At 43.9% G+C, this 16,570-nt stretch overlaps 1 protein-coding gene across 3 annotated transcripts in view; it reads left to right on the forward strand.

Moving 5' to 3' along the window:
* LOC311342572 (von Willebrand factor A domain-containing protein 5A-like) overlaps nucleotides 1–16,570 on the forward strand; it is a 49,374-nt gene that overhangs the window by 26,091 nt on the left and 6,713 nt on the right. For all 3 annotated transcript variants that reach the window (XM_084467406.1, XM_084467405.1, XM_084467407.1), the window contains exons 3-9: nucleotides 13,703–13,905; nucleotides 14,050–14,272; nucleotides 14,534–14,715; nucleotides 14,828–14,942; nucleotides 15,042–15,217; nucleotides 15,325–15,413; nucleotides 15,865–16,009. In XM_084467406.1, coding sequence (XP_084323532.1) covers nucleotides 13,703–13,905; nucleotides 14,050–14,272; nucleotides 14,534–14,715; nucleotides 14,828–14,942; nucleotides 15,042–15,217; nucleotides 15,325–15,413; nucleotides 15,865–16,009 — 1,133 coding nt within the window. The remainder of the gene's footprint in view (nucleotides 1–13,702; nucleotides 13,906–14,049; nucleotides 14,273–14,533; nucleotides 14,716–14,827; nucleotides 14,943–15,041; nucleotides 15,218–15,324; nucleotides 15,414–15,864; nucleotides 16,010–16,570) is intronic.

Genomic DNA, 16,570 nt, shown 5'->3' on the forward strand with positions numbered 1-16,570 from the left:
GTCCAAGAGGCTTTTCTGTAGATATTGTGACCTTGTACGTGCTTACCGAGTTTCATACATATTGGTGAAACGTGACGTAGGGGCTGCATTTTAAAGTTCCTGTAGGGGGCGCTACACACATGAGAAACACGATTTTTGGTATGTGAGCTACCGGCACCAGTCTACACGTGTCCTGTGAATTTCATATTCATAACTATTACGGTGTCCGCAGAGTGATTTTGAGCCTCTGGCGGCCATGTTGTATTTTAAATCGACTTAATTTTTGGTGAGCAGTTAGAACTTTGGTACCTAATGGCCATTGAGTTGGTCCCGCTCAAATCAAACATTGCGTCTATGAACTGTGGCTATTTTAGTATCGGGCCACGCCCACTTCGATGCCACGCCCCATTTGAAAAATTGTTGACTCAATCTTGTTCAGAATTTGATTCTGAACAACTTTAGTAGAGAGGTCCAACACCATAGGAGTCCAATTAATGTAGATATGTGCAATTTACTATTTTTGGGGTGAAAAACACACCCCTTTTTGAACTCAATGGCTCATGGGTACTTTGAAATTTATCCTACAGACTAATCCTTATGTCAGATTGAAGATAATGGGCCATAGATGATATCTGCCAAAGGATTTATGTCAAAGTCGAAAAACCTGGGATCCTTGGGGAATTTACTGTTTTGAACTAAATTCAAAATGGCGGGAAATCTGGCTACCGGAAGTGCTAAGTTAGTATCTGCAAATTTCTTCATTATGAGGATTTGAATATATGTGCAAAGTCTCATGAGTTTAGGTCCAACCGGTGACGAGTTATGCTTGTGCAAACGTTGAAATTTTGGCATAGTTGGTATAGCGCCACCTAGGGGCGAATGTGAATTTGAGGGCTAGAATATCAAATTTTTCACCAGTCCCACAAAATGCACCAAGAAAAAATGAGTTTTCGAATATGTGCAGGGGGGGAAAAATGCAGTCGAAGATGAGGGAAAATAAGAATAAGAATAAACACGAGGGTTTCAATAGGGTCCTTGCCAAGTTTGGCTCGGTCCCTAATAATAATAAACATGAGGGTTTCAATAGGGACCTTGCCATGTTTGGCTCGGTCCCTAATTAAAACTGCGCGCAGTGATGAACGGGACCTCGTAACATGTGCGCTTTTTTAAAACTGCGCGCAGTGATGAACGGGACCTCGTAACATGTGCGCTGCCACGAGGTCCCGTTCATCACTGCGCGCAGTTTTAATTTTAATTTTTAGCGAATTCATGTAATCTGTAGAAGCAGATGAGATACATTCCCTAGGAGGAGTTTGTTGAAATACAAGGCGAAAAAGTGAAAAAATTCCAAGAAAAACGGCCAACTTTGAAGGCACGCCACGGACACACCCTTCAACGTACAGTCACAAATAACACGGCGTTGGTTGACCCCCATTTTTTGACTGTACTGACCAATTGGGAAGCAGATCCGATAAATTCCCTAGGAGGAGTTCGTTCAAGTACAAGGCGAAAAAAGCGCAAATAAGACCACCGAATTCAAAACGGCCAACTTTGACGGCACGCCACGGACACGCCCTTAAACGTACAGTCACAAATAACACGGCGTTGGTTCAGCTCCATTTCATGACTGTACTGACCAATTGTGAAGCAGATCCGATAAATTCCCTAGGAGGAGTTCGTTCAAATACAAGGCGAAAAAGTGAAATTTGCCGCCGAGATTGAAAATGAAAAAAAGAAAATTTCCGACTTCCAGTAGGTTTTGGGGCATGGGTCCAAGAGGCTTTTCTGTAGGTATTGGCATGTTGTACGTGCATACCGAGTTTCATACATATTGGTGAAACGTGGCGCAGGGGCTGGTTTTTAAAGTTCCTGTAGGGGGTGCTACAAACATGACAAACACGAAATTTGGTATGTGAGCTAGAGGCACCAGTTTACACGTGTCCTGTGAATTTCATATTCATAACTATTACAGTCTCTGCAGAGTGATTTACCCTCCTCTGGCGGCCATGTTGTTTTTCCAATCGACGTAATTTGATTTGAGCAGTTATAACTTTGGTCCCCAAAGGCCACTGAGTTGGTCCCGCTCAAATCAAACATTGTGTCTATGAACTGTGGCTATTTTAGTAACAGGCCACGCCCATTTCGAAGCCACGCCCCATAATTTTTTTTTTTTACTCTATCTTGTTCAGAATTTGATTCTGAACAACTTTTGTATCTGGGTCAACATCATAGGAGTGAAAGTTGGTGTTGATATGAGCAATTAACTTTTGAGTAATTTTTAACCACACCCATTTTAGAACGCAAAGGCTCATGGGAGCTTTAAACTTTATTGTACAGACTAATCCTTATGTAAGATTGAAGATAATGGGCCATAGATGATATATGCCAAAGGATTTTTGTCAAAGTCGAAAAACCTGGGATCCTTGGGCTATTTGCTGTTTTTAACATAATTCAAAATGGCGGAAAATCTGGCAACCCGGAAATTTTCAGTTCAAGAGACTTTTTTGTTCAACATGAGGATTTGCATGTGTGTGCAAAGTTTCATGAGTGTAGGTCAAACCAGTGACGCGTGCTGCTAGTGCGAAGTTTGCACTTTTGAACAGTTGGTATAGCGCCACCTTGGGGCGAATGTGAATTTGACGGCTAGAATATGAAAGTTTTCACCAGTCCCCACAAATGCACCAAGTAAAATTGAGTTTTCGTATATGTTCAGGGGGGGGAAAATGCAGTCGAGTGTAAAGAAAAAGAAGAAGAAGAATAATAATAATCAGACCAAAAACAATAGGGACCTTGCAGGTTCTGCTCGGTCCCTAATAATAATTAAAACTGCGCGCAGTGATGAACGGGACCTCGCGCCGGCTTGCAGCCGCCACTACGAGGTCCCGTTCATCACTGCGCGCAGTTTTAAAAAAAAATCGCGCCGGCTTGCGGCCGCGTCACGTGCCGTCGTAACATGTGTGCTGGCAAGATGTGCACATGTTAGGACCGCACGTGACGCAGCCGCAAGCCGGCACGAGGTCCCGTTCATCACTGCGCGCAGTTTTAAAAAAGCGCAGTTTTAAAAAAAATTCGCAAATTTATGTAATCTGTAGAAGCAGAGGTGCCCTGTGGTGTCCTACTGATTGTTTTGACATTAACATGTAAGACCACATTTAACTGAATTACATGTTGTAACAACTTTAACTAACATTATTAACCCTACATCAATGATCCGATAAATTCCCTAGGAGGAGTTAGTTGAAATACAAGGCGAAAAAGTGAAAGAATTCCATTCAAAATGGCCAACTTTGACGGCACGCCACGGACACGCCCTTCAACGTACAGTCACAAATAGCAGGATTTTTGTTCAGCACCACTTCATGACCGTACTGACCAATTTTGAAGCAGATCCGATAAATTCCCTAGGAGGAGTTCATTCAAATACAAGGCAAAAAAGTGAAAAAAATTCAAAATGGCCGCCAAAAGTGAAAATTAGAAATGCAAATAGCCGACTTCCTGTGGGGTTTGGGGCATGGGTCCAAGAGGCTTTTCTGTAGGTATGGGCACATTGTACGTGAATACTGAGTTTCATACATATTGGTGAAACGTGGCGCAGGGGCTGCTTTTTAAAGTTCCTGTAGGGGGCGCTACAAAAAATAGAAACACGAATTTTGGTATGTGAGCTATCGGCACCAGTTTACACGTGTCCTGTGAATTTCATATTCATAACTATTACATTCTCCGCACAGTGATTTTGAGCCTCTGGCGGCCATGTTGTATTTTAAATCGACTTAATTTTTGGTGAGCAGTTAGAACTTTGGTACCTAATGGCCATTGAGTTGGTCCCGCTCAAATCAAACATTGCGTCTATGAACTGTGGCGATTTTAGTGTCAGGCCACGCCCATTTCGATGCCACGCCCCATTTGAAAATATGTTGACTTTATCTTGTTCAGAATTTGATTCTGAACAACTTTTGTATTGGGGCCAACATCATAGGCGTCCAACTTGACGTTGATATGAGCAATTAACTATTTTCGAGGTTTCAACCACACCACTTTTAGAACTCATTGGTGCTCTAAACTTTATTGTACAGACTAATCCTTAAGTCAGATTGAAGATAATGGGCCATAGATGATATGTGCCAAAGGAATTTTGTCAAAGTCGAAAAACCTGGGATCCTTGGGGAATTTACTGTTTTTAACTAAATTCAAAATGGCGGAAAATATGGCTACCGGAAGTGTTCAGTTCAAGAGACTTTTTTGTTCATCATGAGGATATGCATGTGTGTGCAAAGTTTCATGAGTGTAGGTCAAACCGGTGGCGAGATATGCTTGTGCAAAGTTTGCACTTTTGAACAGTTGCTATAGCGCCACCTAGGGGCGAATGTGAATTTGAGGGCTAGAATATCAAATTTTTCACCAGTCCCCACAATTGCACCAAAAAATTTTGAGTTTTAGAATATGTGCAGGGGGGGAAAAATGCAGTCGAAGTCGTGGAAAATAATAATAATAATAATAATAATAATAATAATCACGAGGGTTTCAATAGGGTCCTTGCCAAGTTTGGCTCGGTCCCTAATAATAATCACGAGGGTTTCAATAGGGTCCTTGCCAAGTTTGGCTCGGTCCCTAATTAAAACTGCGCGCAGTGATGAACGGGACCTCGCGCCGGCTTGCAGCCGCCACTACGAGGTCCCGTTCATCACTGCGCGCAGTTTTAAAAAAAAATCGCGCCGGCTTGCGGCCGCGTCACGTGCCGTCGTAACATGTGTGCTGGCAAGATGTGCACATGTTAGGACCGCACGTGACGCAGCCGCAAGCCGGCACGAGGTCCCGTTCATCACTGCGCGCAGTTTTAAAAAAGCGCAGTTTTAAAAAAAATTCGCAAGTTTATGTAATCTGTAGAAGCAGAGGTGCCCTGTGGTGTCCTACTGATTGTTTTGACATTAACATGTAAGACCACATTTAACTGAATTACATGTTGTAACAACTTTAACTAACATTATTAACCCTACATCAATGATCCGATAAATTCCCTAGGAGGAGTTAGTTGAAATACAAGGCGAAAAAGTGAAAGTATTCCATTCAAAATGGCCAACTTTGACAGCACGCCACGGCCATGCCCTTCAATGTACAGTCACAAATAGCACGATTTTGTTTCGGCACCACTTCATGACTGTACTGACCAATTTTGAAGCAGATCCGATAAATTCCCTAGGAGGAGTTAGTTCAAATACAAGGCGACGGAATTCAAAAATGGCCAACTTTGACGGCATGCCACGGACACGCCCTTCAACGTACAGTCACAAATAGCACGATTTTGGTTCAGCACCACTTCATGACTGTACTGACCAATTTTGAAGCAGATCCGATAAATTCCCTAGGAGGAGTTAGTTCAAATACAAGGCAAAAAATTGAAAAAAATTCAAAATGGCCGCCGAGAGTGAAAATGAAAAAATTAAAATTTCCGACTTCCGGTGGGTTTTGGGGCATGGGTCCAAGAGGCTTTTCTGTAGGTTTTCGCACGTTATACGTGTATACCGATTTTCATACATATTGGTGGAACGTGGCGCAGGGGCTGCTTTTTAAAGTTCCTGTAGGGGGCGCTACAAAAAATAGAAACACGAATTTTGGTATATGAGCTAGAGGCACCAGTTTACACGTGTCCTGTGAATTTCATATTCATAACTATTACGGTCTCCGCACAGTGATTTTGAGGCTCTGGCGGCCATGTTGTTTTTTCAATCGACTTAATTTTAATTGAGCAGTTAGAACTTTGGTACCTAACGGCCACTGAGTGGGTCCCGCTCAAATCAAACATTGCGTCTATGAACTGTGGCGATTTTAGTGTCAGGCCACGCCCATTTCAATGCCACGCCCCATTTGAAAATATGTTGACTTTATCTTGTTCAGAATTTGATTCTGAACAACTTTTGTATTGGGGCCAACATCATAGGCGTCCAACTTAACGTTGATATGAGCAATTAACTATTTTCGAGGTTTCAACCACACCCCTTTTAGAACTCATTGGTGCTCTAAACTTTATTGTACAGACTAATCCTTAAGTCAGATTGATGATAATGGGCCATATATGATATCTGCCAAAGGATTTTTGTCAAAGTCGAAAAACCTGGGATCCTTGGGGAATTTACTGTTTTTAACTAAATTCAAAATGGCGGAAAATATGGCTACCGGAAGTGTTCAGTTCAAGAGACTTTTTTGTTCATCATGAGGATATGCATATGTGTGCAAAGTTTCATGAGTGTAGGTCAAACCGGTGACGCGTGCTGCTTGTGCAAAGTTTGCATTTTTGAACAGTTGCTATAGCGCCACCTAGGGGCGAATGTGAATTTGAGGGCTAGATTATCAAATTTTTCACCAGTCCCCACAATTGCACCAAGAAAAAATGAGTTTTAGAATATGTGCAGGGGGGGAAAAAGGCAGTCAAAGTGCTGGAAAAGAATAATAATAATCAAGAGGGTTTCAATAGGGACCTTGCCATGTTTGGCTCGGTCCCTAATAAAACTGCGCGCAGTGATGAACGGGACCTCGCGCCGGCTTGCAGCCGCCACTACGAGGTCCCGTTCATCACTGCGCGCAGTTTTAAAAAAAAATCGCGCCGGCTTGCGGCCGCGTCACGTGCCGTCGTAACATGTGTGCTGGCAAGATGTGCACATGTTAGGACCGCACGTGACGCAGCCGCAAGCCGGCACGAGGTCCCGTTCATCACTGCGCGCAGTTTTAAAAAAGCGCAGTTTTAAAAAAAATTCGCAAATTTATGTAATCTGTAGAAGCAGAGGTGCCCTGTGGTGTCCTACTGATTGTTTTGACATTAACATGTAAGAGCACATTTAACTGAATTACATGTTGTAACAACTTTAACTAACATTATTAACCCTACATCAATGATCCGATAAATTCCCTAGGAGGAGTTAGTTGAAATACAAGGCGAAAAAGTGAAAGTATTCCATTCAAAATGGCCAACTTTGACAGCACGCCACGGCCATGCCCTTCAATGTACAGTCACAAATAGCACGATTTTGTTTCAGCACCACTTCATGACTGTACTGACCAATTTTGAAGCAGATCCGATAAATTCCCTAGGAGGAGTTAGTTCAAATACAAATTCCCTAGGAGGAGTAAGTTTAATACAAGGCGACGGATTTCAAAAATGGCCAACTTTGACGGCACGCCACGGACACGCCCTTCAACGTACAGTCACAAATAGCACGATTTTGGTTCAGCACCACTTCATGACTGTACTGACCAATTGTGAAGCAGATGCGATAAATTCCCTAGGAGGAGTTCGTTCAAATACAATGCGAAAAAGTGAAATTCCATTCAAAATGGCCAACTTTGACATCACGCCACGGACACGCCCTTCAACGTACAGTCCCAAATAGCACGATTTTGGTTCAGCACCACTTCATGACTGTACTGACCAAATTTGAAGCAGATCCGATAAATTCCCTAGGAGGAGTTAGTTCAAATACAACGCGACGGAATTCAAAAATGGCCAACTTTGACGGCATGCCACGGACACGCCCTTCAACGTACAGTCACAAATAGCACGATTTTGGTTTAGCACCACTTCATGACTGTACTGACCAATTTTGAAGCAAATCCGATAAATTCCCTAGGAGGAGTTCATTCAAATACAAGGCAAAAAAGTGAAAAATATTCAAAATGGCCGCCGAGAGTGAAAATGAAAAAATTAAAATTTCCGACTTCCGGTGGGGTTTGGAGCATGGGTCCAAGAGGCTTTTCTGTAGGTATTGGCACGTTATACGTGCCTACCGATTTTCATACATATTGGTGAAACGTGGCGCAGGGGCTGCTTTTTAAAGTTCCTGTAGGGGGCGCTACACACATGAGAAACACGAATTTTGGTATGTGAGCTAGAGGCACCAGTCTACACGTGCCCTGTGAATTTCATATTCATAACTACTACGGTCTCCGCACAGTGATTTACCCTGACACCAGAGCCTGTGGCGGCCATGTTTTTTTTTCAATCGACTTAATTTTAATTGAGCAGTTAGAACTTGGGTACCTAACGGCCACTGAGTGGGTCCCGCTCAAATTAAACATTGCGTCTATGAACTGTGGCGATTTTAGTGTCAGGCCACGCCCACTTTGATGCCACGCCCCATTTGAAAATATGTTGACTTTATCTTGTTCAGAATTTGATTCTGAACAACTTTTGTATTGGGGCCAACATCATAGGCGTCCAACTTGACGTTGATATGAGCAATTAACTATTTTCGAGGTTTCAACCACACCACTTTTAGAACTCATTGGTGCTCTAAACTTTATTGTACAGACTAATCCTTAAGTCAGATTGAAGATAATGGGCCATAGATGATATGTGCCAAAGGATTTTTGTCAAAGTCGAAAAACCTAGGATCCTTGGGGAATTTACTGTTTTTAACTAAATTCAAAATGGCGGAAAATATGGCTACCGGAAGTGTTCAGTTCAAGAGACTTTTTTGTTCATCATGAGGATATGCATATGTGTGCAAAGTTTCATGAGTGTAGGTCAAACCGGTGACGCGTGCTGCTTGTGCAAAGTTTGCACTTTTGAACAATTGCTATAGCGCCACCTAGGGGCGAATGTTAATTTGAGGGCCAGATTATAAAATTTTTCACCAGTCCCCACAAATGTGCCAAAAAAAAATGAGTTTTCGAATATGTGCAGGGGGGGAAAAACGCAGTCGAAGTTGCTAAAAATAATAATAAGAAGAAACACGAGGGTTTCAATAGGGTCCTTGCCAAGTTTGGCTCGGTCCCTAATAAACATGAGGGTTTCAATAGGGTCCTTGCCAAGTTTGGCTCGGTCCCTAATAATAATAATCACGAGGGTTTCAATAGGGTCCTTGCCAAGTTTGGCTCGGTCCCTAATAATCACGAGGGTTTCAATAGGGTCCTTGCCAAGTTTGGCTCGGTCCCTAATTAAAACTGCGCGCAGTGATGAACGGGACCTCGCGCCGGCTTGCGGCCGCGTCACGTGCCGTCCTAACATGTGTGCTGGCAAGATGTGCACATGTTAGGACCGCACGTGACGCAGCCGCAAGCCGGTAAGAGGTCCCGTTCATCACTGCGCGCAGTTTTAAAAAAAATTTGCGCCAGCTTGCGGCCGCGTCACGTGCCGTCGTAACATGTGTGCTGGCAAGATGTGCACATGTTAGGACCGCACGTGACGCAGCCGCAAGCCGGCACGAGGTCCCGTTCATCACTGCGCGCAGTTTTAAAAAAGTGCAGTTTTAAAAAAAATTCGCGAATTTATGTAATCTGTAGAAGCAGAGGTGCCCTGTGGTGTCCTACTGATTGTTTTGACATTAACATGTAAGACCACATTTAACTGAATTACATGTTCATTAACCCTACATCAATGATCCAATAAATTCCCTAGGAGGAGTTAGTTCAAATACAAGGCGACGGAATTCAAAAATGGCCAACTTTGACGGCACGCCACGGACACGCTCTTCAACGTACAGTCACAAATAGCACGATTTTGGTTCAGCACCACTTCATGACTCTACTGACCAATTGTGAAGCAGATCCGATAAATTCCCTAGGAGGAGTTAGTTGAAATACAAGGCGAAAAAGTGAAAGAATTCCATTCAAAATGGCCAACTTTGACAGCACGCCACGGCCATGCCCTTCAATGTACAGTCACAAATAACACGGCGTTGGTTGAGCACCATGTTTTGACTGTACTGACTAATTGAGAAGCAGATCCAATAAATACCCTAGGAGGAGTTCGTTCAAATACAAGGGGAAAAAAGCGAAAATAAGACCACGGAATTCAAAACGGACAAATTTGACGGCACGCCACGGACACGCCCTTCAACGTACAGTCGCAAATAACACGGCGTTGGTTGAGCACCATTTTTTGACTGTACTGACTAATTGTGAAGCAGATCCGATAAATACCCTAGGAGGAGTTCGTTCAAATACAAGGGGAAAAAAGTGAAAATAAGACCACGGAATTCAAAATGGCCAACTTTGACGGCACGCCACGGACACGCCCTTCAACGTACAGTCACAAATAGCACGGCGTTGGTTGAGCTCCATGTCATGACTGTACTGACCAATTTTGAAGGATATCCGATAAATTCCCTAGGAGGAGTTCATTCAAATACAAGGCAAAAAAGTTAAAAAATTTCAAAATGGCCGCCGAGAGTGAAAATGAAAAAATTAAAATTTCCGACTTCCGGTGGGGTTTGGAGCATGGGTCCAAGAGGCTTTTCTGTAGGTCATGGGACCTTATACGTGCCTACCGATTTTCATACATATTGGTGAAACGTGGCGCAGGGGCTGCTTTTTAAAGTTCCTGTAGGGGGCGCTACAAAAAATAGAAACACGAATTTTGGTATGTGAGCTATCGGCACCAGTCTACACGTGTCCTGTGAATTTCATATTCATAACTATTACGGTCTCCGCACAGTGATTTACCCTGACACCAGAGCCTGTGGCGGCCATGTTGTTTTTTAAATCGACTTAATTTTAATTGAGCAGTTAGAACTTTGGTACCTAACGGCCACTGAGTGGGTCCCGCTCAAATCAAACATTGCGTCTATGAACTGTGGCGATTTTAGTGTCAGGCCACGCCCATTTCGATGCCACGCCCCATTTGAAAATATGTTGACTTTATCTTTTTCAGAATTTGATTCTGAACAACTTTGGTATTGGGGCCAACATCATAGGCGTCCAACTTGACGTTGATATGAGCAATTAACTATTTTCGAGGTTTCAACCACACCCCTTTTAGAACTCATCGGTGCTCTAAACTTTATTGTACAGACTAATCCTTAAGTCAGATTGAAGATAATGGGCCATATATGATATGTGCCAAAGGATTTTTGTCAAAGTCTAAAAACCTGGGATCCTTGGGGAATTTACTGTTTTTAACTAAATTCAAAATGGCGGAAAATATGGCTACCGGAAGTGTTCAGTTCAAGAGACTTTTTTGTTCATCATGAGGATATGCATGTGTGTGCAAAGTTTCATGAGTGTAGGCCAAACCGGTGACGCGTGCTGCTTGTGCAAAGTTTGCACTTTTGAACAGTTGCTATAGCGCCACCTAGGGGCGAATGTGAATTTGAGGGCTAGAATATCAAATTTTTCACCAGTCCCCACAAATGTGCCAAATAAAAATGAGTTTTCGAATATGTGCAGGGGGGGAAAAATGCAGTCAAAGTTCTGGAAAATAATAAGAAGAAGAAACACAAGGGTTTCAATAGGGTCCTTGCCATGTTTGGCTCGGTCCCTAATTAAAACTGCGCGCAGTGATGAACGGGACCTCGCGCCGGCTTGCAGCCGCCACTACGAGGTCCCGTTCATCACTGCGCGCAGTTTTAAAAAAAAATCGCGCCGGCTTGCGGCCGCGTCACGTGCCGTCGTAACATGTGTGCTGGCAAGATGTGCACATGTTAGGACCGCACGTGACGCAGCCGCAAGCCGGCACGAGGTCCCGTTCATCACTGCGCGCAGTTTTAAAAAAGCGCAGTTTTAAAAAAAATTCGCAAATTTATGTAATCTGTAGAAGCAGAGGTGCCCTGTGGTGTCCTACTGATTGTTTTGACATTAACATGTAAGACCACATTTAACTGAATTACATGTTGTAACAACTTTAACTAACATTATTAACCCTACATCAATGATCCGATAAATTCCCTAGGAGGAGTTAGTTGAAATACAAGGCGAAAAAGTGAAAGTATTCCATTCAAAATGGCCAACTTTGACAGCACGCCACGGCCATGCCCTTCAATGTACAGTCACAAATAGCACGATTTTGTTTCAGCACCACTTCATGACTGTACTGACCAATTTTGAAGCAGATCCGATAAATTCCCTAGGAGCAGTTAGTTCAAATACAAATTCCCTAGGAGGAGTAAGTTTAATACAAGGCGACGGATTTCAAAAATGGCCAACTTTGACGGCACGCCACGGACACGCCCTTCAACGTACAGTCACAAATAGCACGATTTTGGTTCAGCACCACTTCATGACTGTACTGACCAATTGTGAAGCAGATGCGATAAATTCCCTAGGAGGAGTTCGTTCAAATACAATGCGAAAAAGTGAAATTCCATTCAAAATGGCCAACTTTGACATCACGCCACGGACACGCCCTTCAACGTACAGTCCCAAATAGCACGATTCTGGTTCAGCACCACTTCATGACTGTACTGACCAAATTTGAAGCAGATCCGATAAATTCCCTAGGAGGAGTTAGTTCAAATACAAAGCGACGGAATTCAAAAATGGCCAACTTTGACGGCATGCCACGGACACGCCCTTCAACGTACAGTCACAAATAGCACGATTTTGGTTTAGCACCACTTCATGACTGTACTGACCAATTTTGAAGCAAATCCGATAAATTCCCTAGGAGGAGTTCATTCAAATACAAGGCAAAAAAGTGAAAAAAATTCAAAATGGCCGCCAAAAGTGAAAATTAGAAATGCAAATAGCCGACTTCCTGTGGAGTTTGGGGCATGGGTCCAAGAGGCTTTTCTGTAGGTATGGGCACATTGTACGTGAATACTGAGTTTCATACATATTGGTGAAATGTGACGTAGGGGCTGCATTTTAAAGTTCCTGTAGGGGGCGCTACAAAAAATAGAAACACGAATTTTGGTATGTGAGCTATCGGCATCAGTTTACACGTGTCCTGTGAATTTCATATTCATAACTATTACGGTGTCCGCAGAGTGATTTTGAGCCTCTGGCGGCCATGTTGTTTTTTAAATCGACTTAATTTTAATTGAGCAGTTAGAACTTTGGTACCTAACGGCCATTGAGTTGGTCGCGCTCAAATCAAACATTGCGTCTATGAACTGTGGCTATTTTAGTAACAGGCCACGCCCATTTCGAAGCCACGCCCCATTTGAAAAAATGTTGAATTATTCTTGTTCAGAATTTGATTATGAACAACTTTAGTAGAGAGGTCCAACACCATAGGAGTCCAATTAATGTAGATATGTGCAATTTACTATTTTTGGGGTGAAAAACACACCCCTTTTTGAACTCAATGGCTCATGGGTACTTTGAAATTTATCCTACAGACTAATCCTTATGTCAGATTGAAGATAATGGGCCATAGATGATATGTGCCAAAGGATTTTTGTCAAAGTCGAAAAACCTGGGATTCTTGGGGAATTTACTGTTTTTAACTAAATTCAAAATGGCGGGAGATCTGGCTACCGGAAGTGCTAAGTTAGTATCTGCAAATTTGTTCATTATGAGGATTTGCATATGTGTGCAAAGTTTCATGAGTTTAGGTCCAACCGGTGACGAGTTATGCTTGTGCAAACGTTGAAATTTTGGCATAGTTGGTATAGCGCCACCTAGGGGCGAATGTGAATTTGAGGGCTAGAATATCAAATTTTTCACCAGTCCCACAAAATGTGCCAAATAAAAATGAGTTTTCGAATATGTGCAGGGGGGGAAAAATGCAGTCGAAGATGAGGTAAAATAATAAGAAGAAGAATAAACATGAGGATTTCAATAGGGTCCTTGCCAAGTTTGGCTCGGTCCCTAATAATAATAAACATGAGGGTTTCAATAGGGACCTTGCCATGTTTGGCTCGGTCCCTAATAATCATCAATAGTTAAATCTAAAAACTGAAGAGAACTTCAAGAACTTAAAGAACATTATCAACAAGAAAAAGGGTCATTGCGTGACTCTAGAGAATGTTTTGTATGGTCTGTGAGACTTTCTAGGCTCTGTGTTGAACAGTTCCTCTGAAGAGCGTCGATGTGGAGGTCACAGTGCGAGATCACGTGGCGACGGTCGCTGCCACCCTGCTGTACGAGAACAAAGAACAGAGCCCCATCGAGGCTGTCTTCGTCTTCCCATTGCCCGGCGATGCCGCCGTCTGCCATTTCAGCGCCAAGATCGGCCAGTCAGAGGTGGTCGCCGAAGTGCGGGAGAAGCAGAAGGTGAGGAAGAATCTCGCCAGACAGGTTTCACAATTTTCACACGACACATTTGTTTCTCTGTGACAGCATTCGTTTGAAGACTTCTTTTGTCCTCGACTGAATAACAACGTTTTCAACCACCACCAACCCTCCCCATTACGGCAGGCTCGTGAGGAGTATGACGACGCGCTCACCAGGGGCCAGCAGGCCTTCCTATTGGAGGAGAGTGAGCAGAGCCCGGACGTGTTCTCCCTGAGCGTGGGCAGCCTTCCTCCAGGGGAGAGCGCCTCCATCAGGCTGGAGTACGTCACTGAGCTCGAAGTGCAGGCTGACGACGGCCTGAGATTCTGCCTGCCTGCCGTGCTCAACCCACGCTATCAGCCTTTGGGTGAGGAGGAGCCAAAAACATGGTTCAACCTGATTATTCAACAGGCTCATTCTACCTGATTATTCATAGTAGCATATGAGCAATCAACATGATTATTCAGCATCTCATGATTATTCAACATGATTATTCAGCATATATGATTATTCAAGATGTTTTCTCAACATATGGTTGGTTATTCAACATTATCATTCAACATGGTCATTCAACATCTCATATGGTTGGTTATTCAACTCATTTTCATCTTGTTTGATTGTTCAACAGGCAGTAATGGCAGCCCTGGGACCGTAAGCTGTGTCCCGGGCACCTCTGTACCGGCCAGTCTGGTGCCCTACAGTCTGTCTCTCTGTGCCAGTGTCTGTTCTCCACGGCCCATCACTCAAGTAGAGTCCAACTGCTCCCTGGACCCGGTGCAGTACCTCAACCAACAGCAGACCCAGGCCACGGTGTGTGTGTTTGTGCCTAGTATCTCCGTATCTCCACACACCTGTAGTCCACGGTGTGTGGGGCATTTAAGAAAACAGTTTGTTGTAACTCTGTACTGTCTGTTGTTGTCAGGTCAAGCTGGCTGCGGGACATAAGTTTGACCGGGATGTAGAGCTGCTGTTGTATTACAAAGACTCCCACCTGCCCACGGCTGTGGTGGAGGCGGGCCGTGCGTCTGCTGAGCCTGGTATGTAAAAAAAAACCTCTTTCAATGTCTTCAAATACTGCCATTCAACAGTTGTCTCAGAGCAGGATCTGACACAGGTTCTGGCGTCCTGCCCCGCAGGTTCTCTGATGGGCGACCCAGTGGTCATGGTCAGCCTGTACCCCGAGTTCCCACCAGCGATGATGTCACTGATGACCAAGTCTGGGGAGTTTGTGTTTGTGATCGATCGTTCTGGAAGCATGAGCTCGGCCATGAGTAATGCAGATCGCAGTCAGATTCGCATTGATAGTGCCAAGGCATGTAGCAGATGTTATTAATCAGTTATTGAATTCCCTTTTGACATCTTTTGTTAGATGATGATTTTTCAGCACCTACTCACTGGTATGCTGTTGCCAAACTTTAGGAAACACTGCTTCTCCTGCTGAAGAGCCTTCCGATTGGCTGCTATTTCAACATCTACAGCTTTGGTTCCAGTTACACCCACATCTTCCCGTAAGCCATGCTTGCCATGAAGTCATTAATTTACATCAATTGTTTTGATCATTTCGCTTATGGGCTTATGATTTCAGTATACAGATCACACACACACACACACACACACACACACACACACACACACACACACACACACACACACACACACACACACACACACACACACACACACACGTAACTAATGTGACCCTTGTGCAGTGCACGTACTCACAACCTGTGAGTACTGGAATTCCTCTTCACCACATCTATCACTGCCTTGGTGTTACACACCTCGCCGTCAGTGAAGACAAACAGCTACGGAGAAAAGACAACATGAGATTAGTCGTGACCAACATAGTTCTACAGAAGAGCATGAATGGCTCAATCAATCAAATTCTACTGTGTGTGTGTGTGTGTGTGTGTGTGTGTGTGTGTGTGTGTGTGTGTGTGTGTGTGTGCGCGCGTGCAGGCAGAGTGTAGTGTACAGCCAGCAGACGATGGATGAAGCTCTGAAGGTGATTGAGGACCTGAAGGCTGACATGGGAGGAACAGAAATTCTTGAGCCACTTCAGCATATCTTCAAGCAGCCCTGCATCCCCAGTCAGCCAAGACAAGTATGACTCACACACACACACACACACACACACACACACACACACACACACACACACACACACACACACACACACACACACACACACACACACACACACTCTTTGTGTATGTACCGTGTGTCACGACCCCACTGATATATTCAAAACGGCTCTCTGTCTAGGCAGGAGTCAAGACACATAAGTGGTAACAAACCACAGCTGGCAGGCAAATAGCTTCCGGCCACGTGAGCAGTGAGGGATAGCCCAAGTGTTGGGGTAAACACTAGCCTGTCCTGTTTGCTTATGGTTTGACATATAAAATAGAATAACACTTGACAAACATACACGACAAAGGGGCGGTCATGTTCCCCCCTTAGGAATCCTTAATCCTGTCCTTGTGTTAAGGCGAATAGGGTTCACATAGTCTTTCTGTGGGTATTGAGTGTAACCAAGTCTGGGAACCACGCTGTCTATTCAGCAGCGATCTTGTTTCTATCCGCCATTTTGGATCCGTCAGGTGACCATTATCAAGGCCAATCAAGGGAGCCACTCCCACAGTTACCATGACAACCAGTTACCCAC

The sequence above is a fragment of the Micromesistius poutassou genome (genome assembly GCF_964030765.1).
Source record: "Micromesistius poutassou genome assembly, chromosome: 4".
NCBI lineage: Eukaryota > Metazoa > Chordata > Actinopteri > Gadiformes > Gadidae > Micromesistius > Micromesistius poutassou.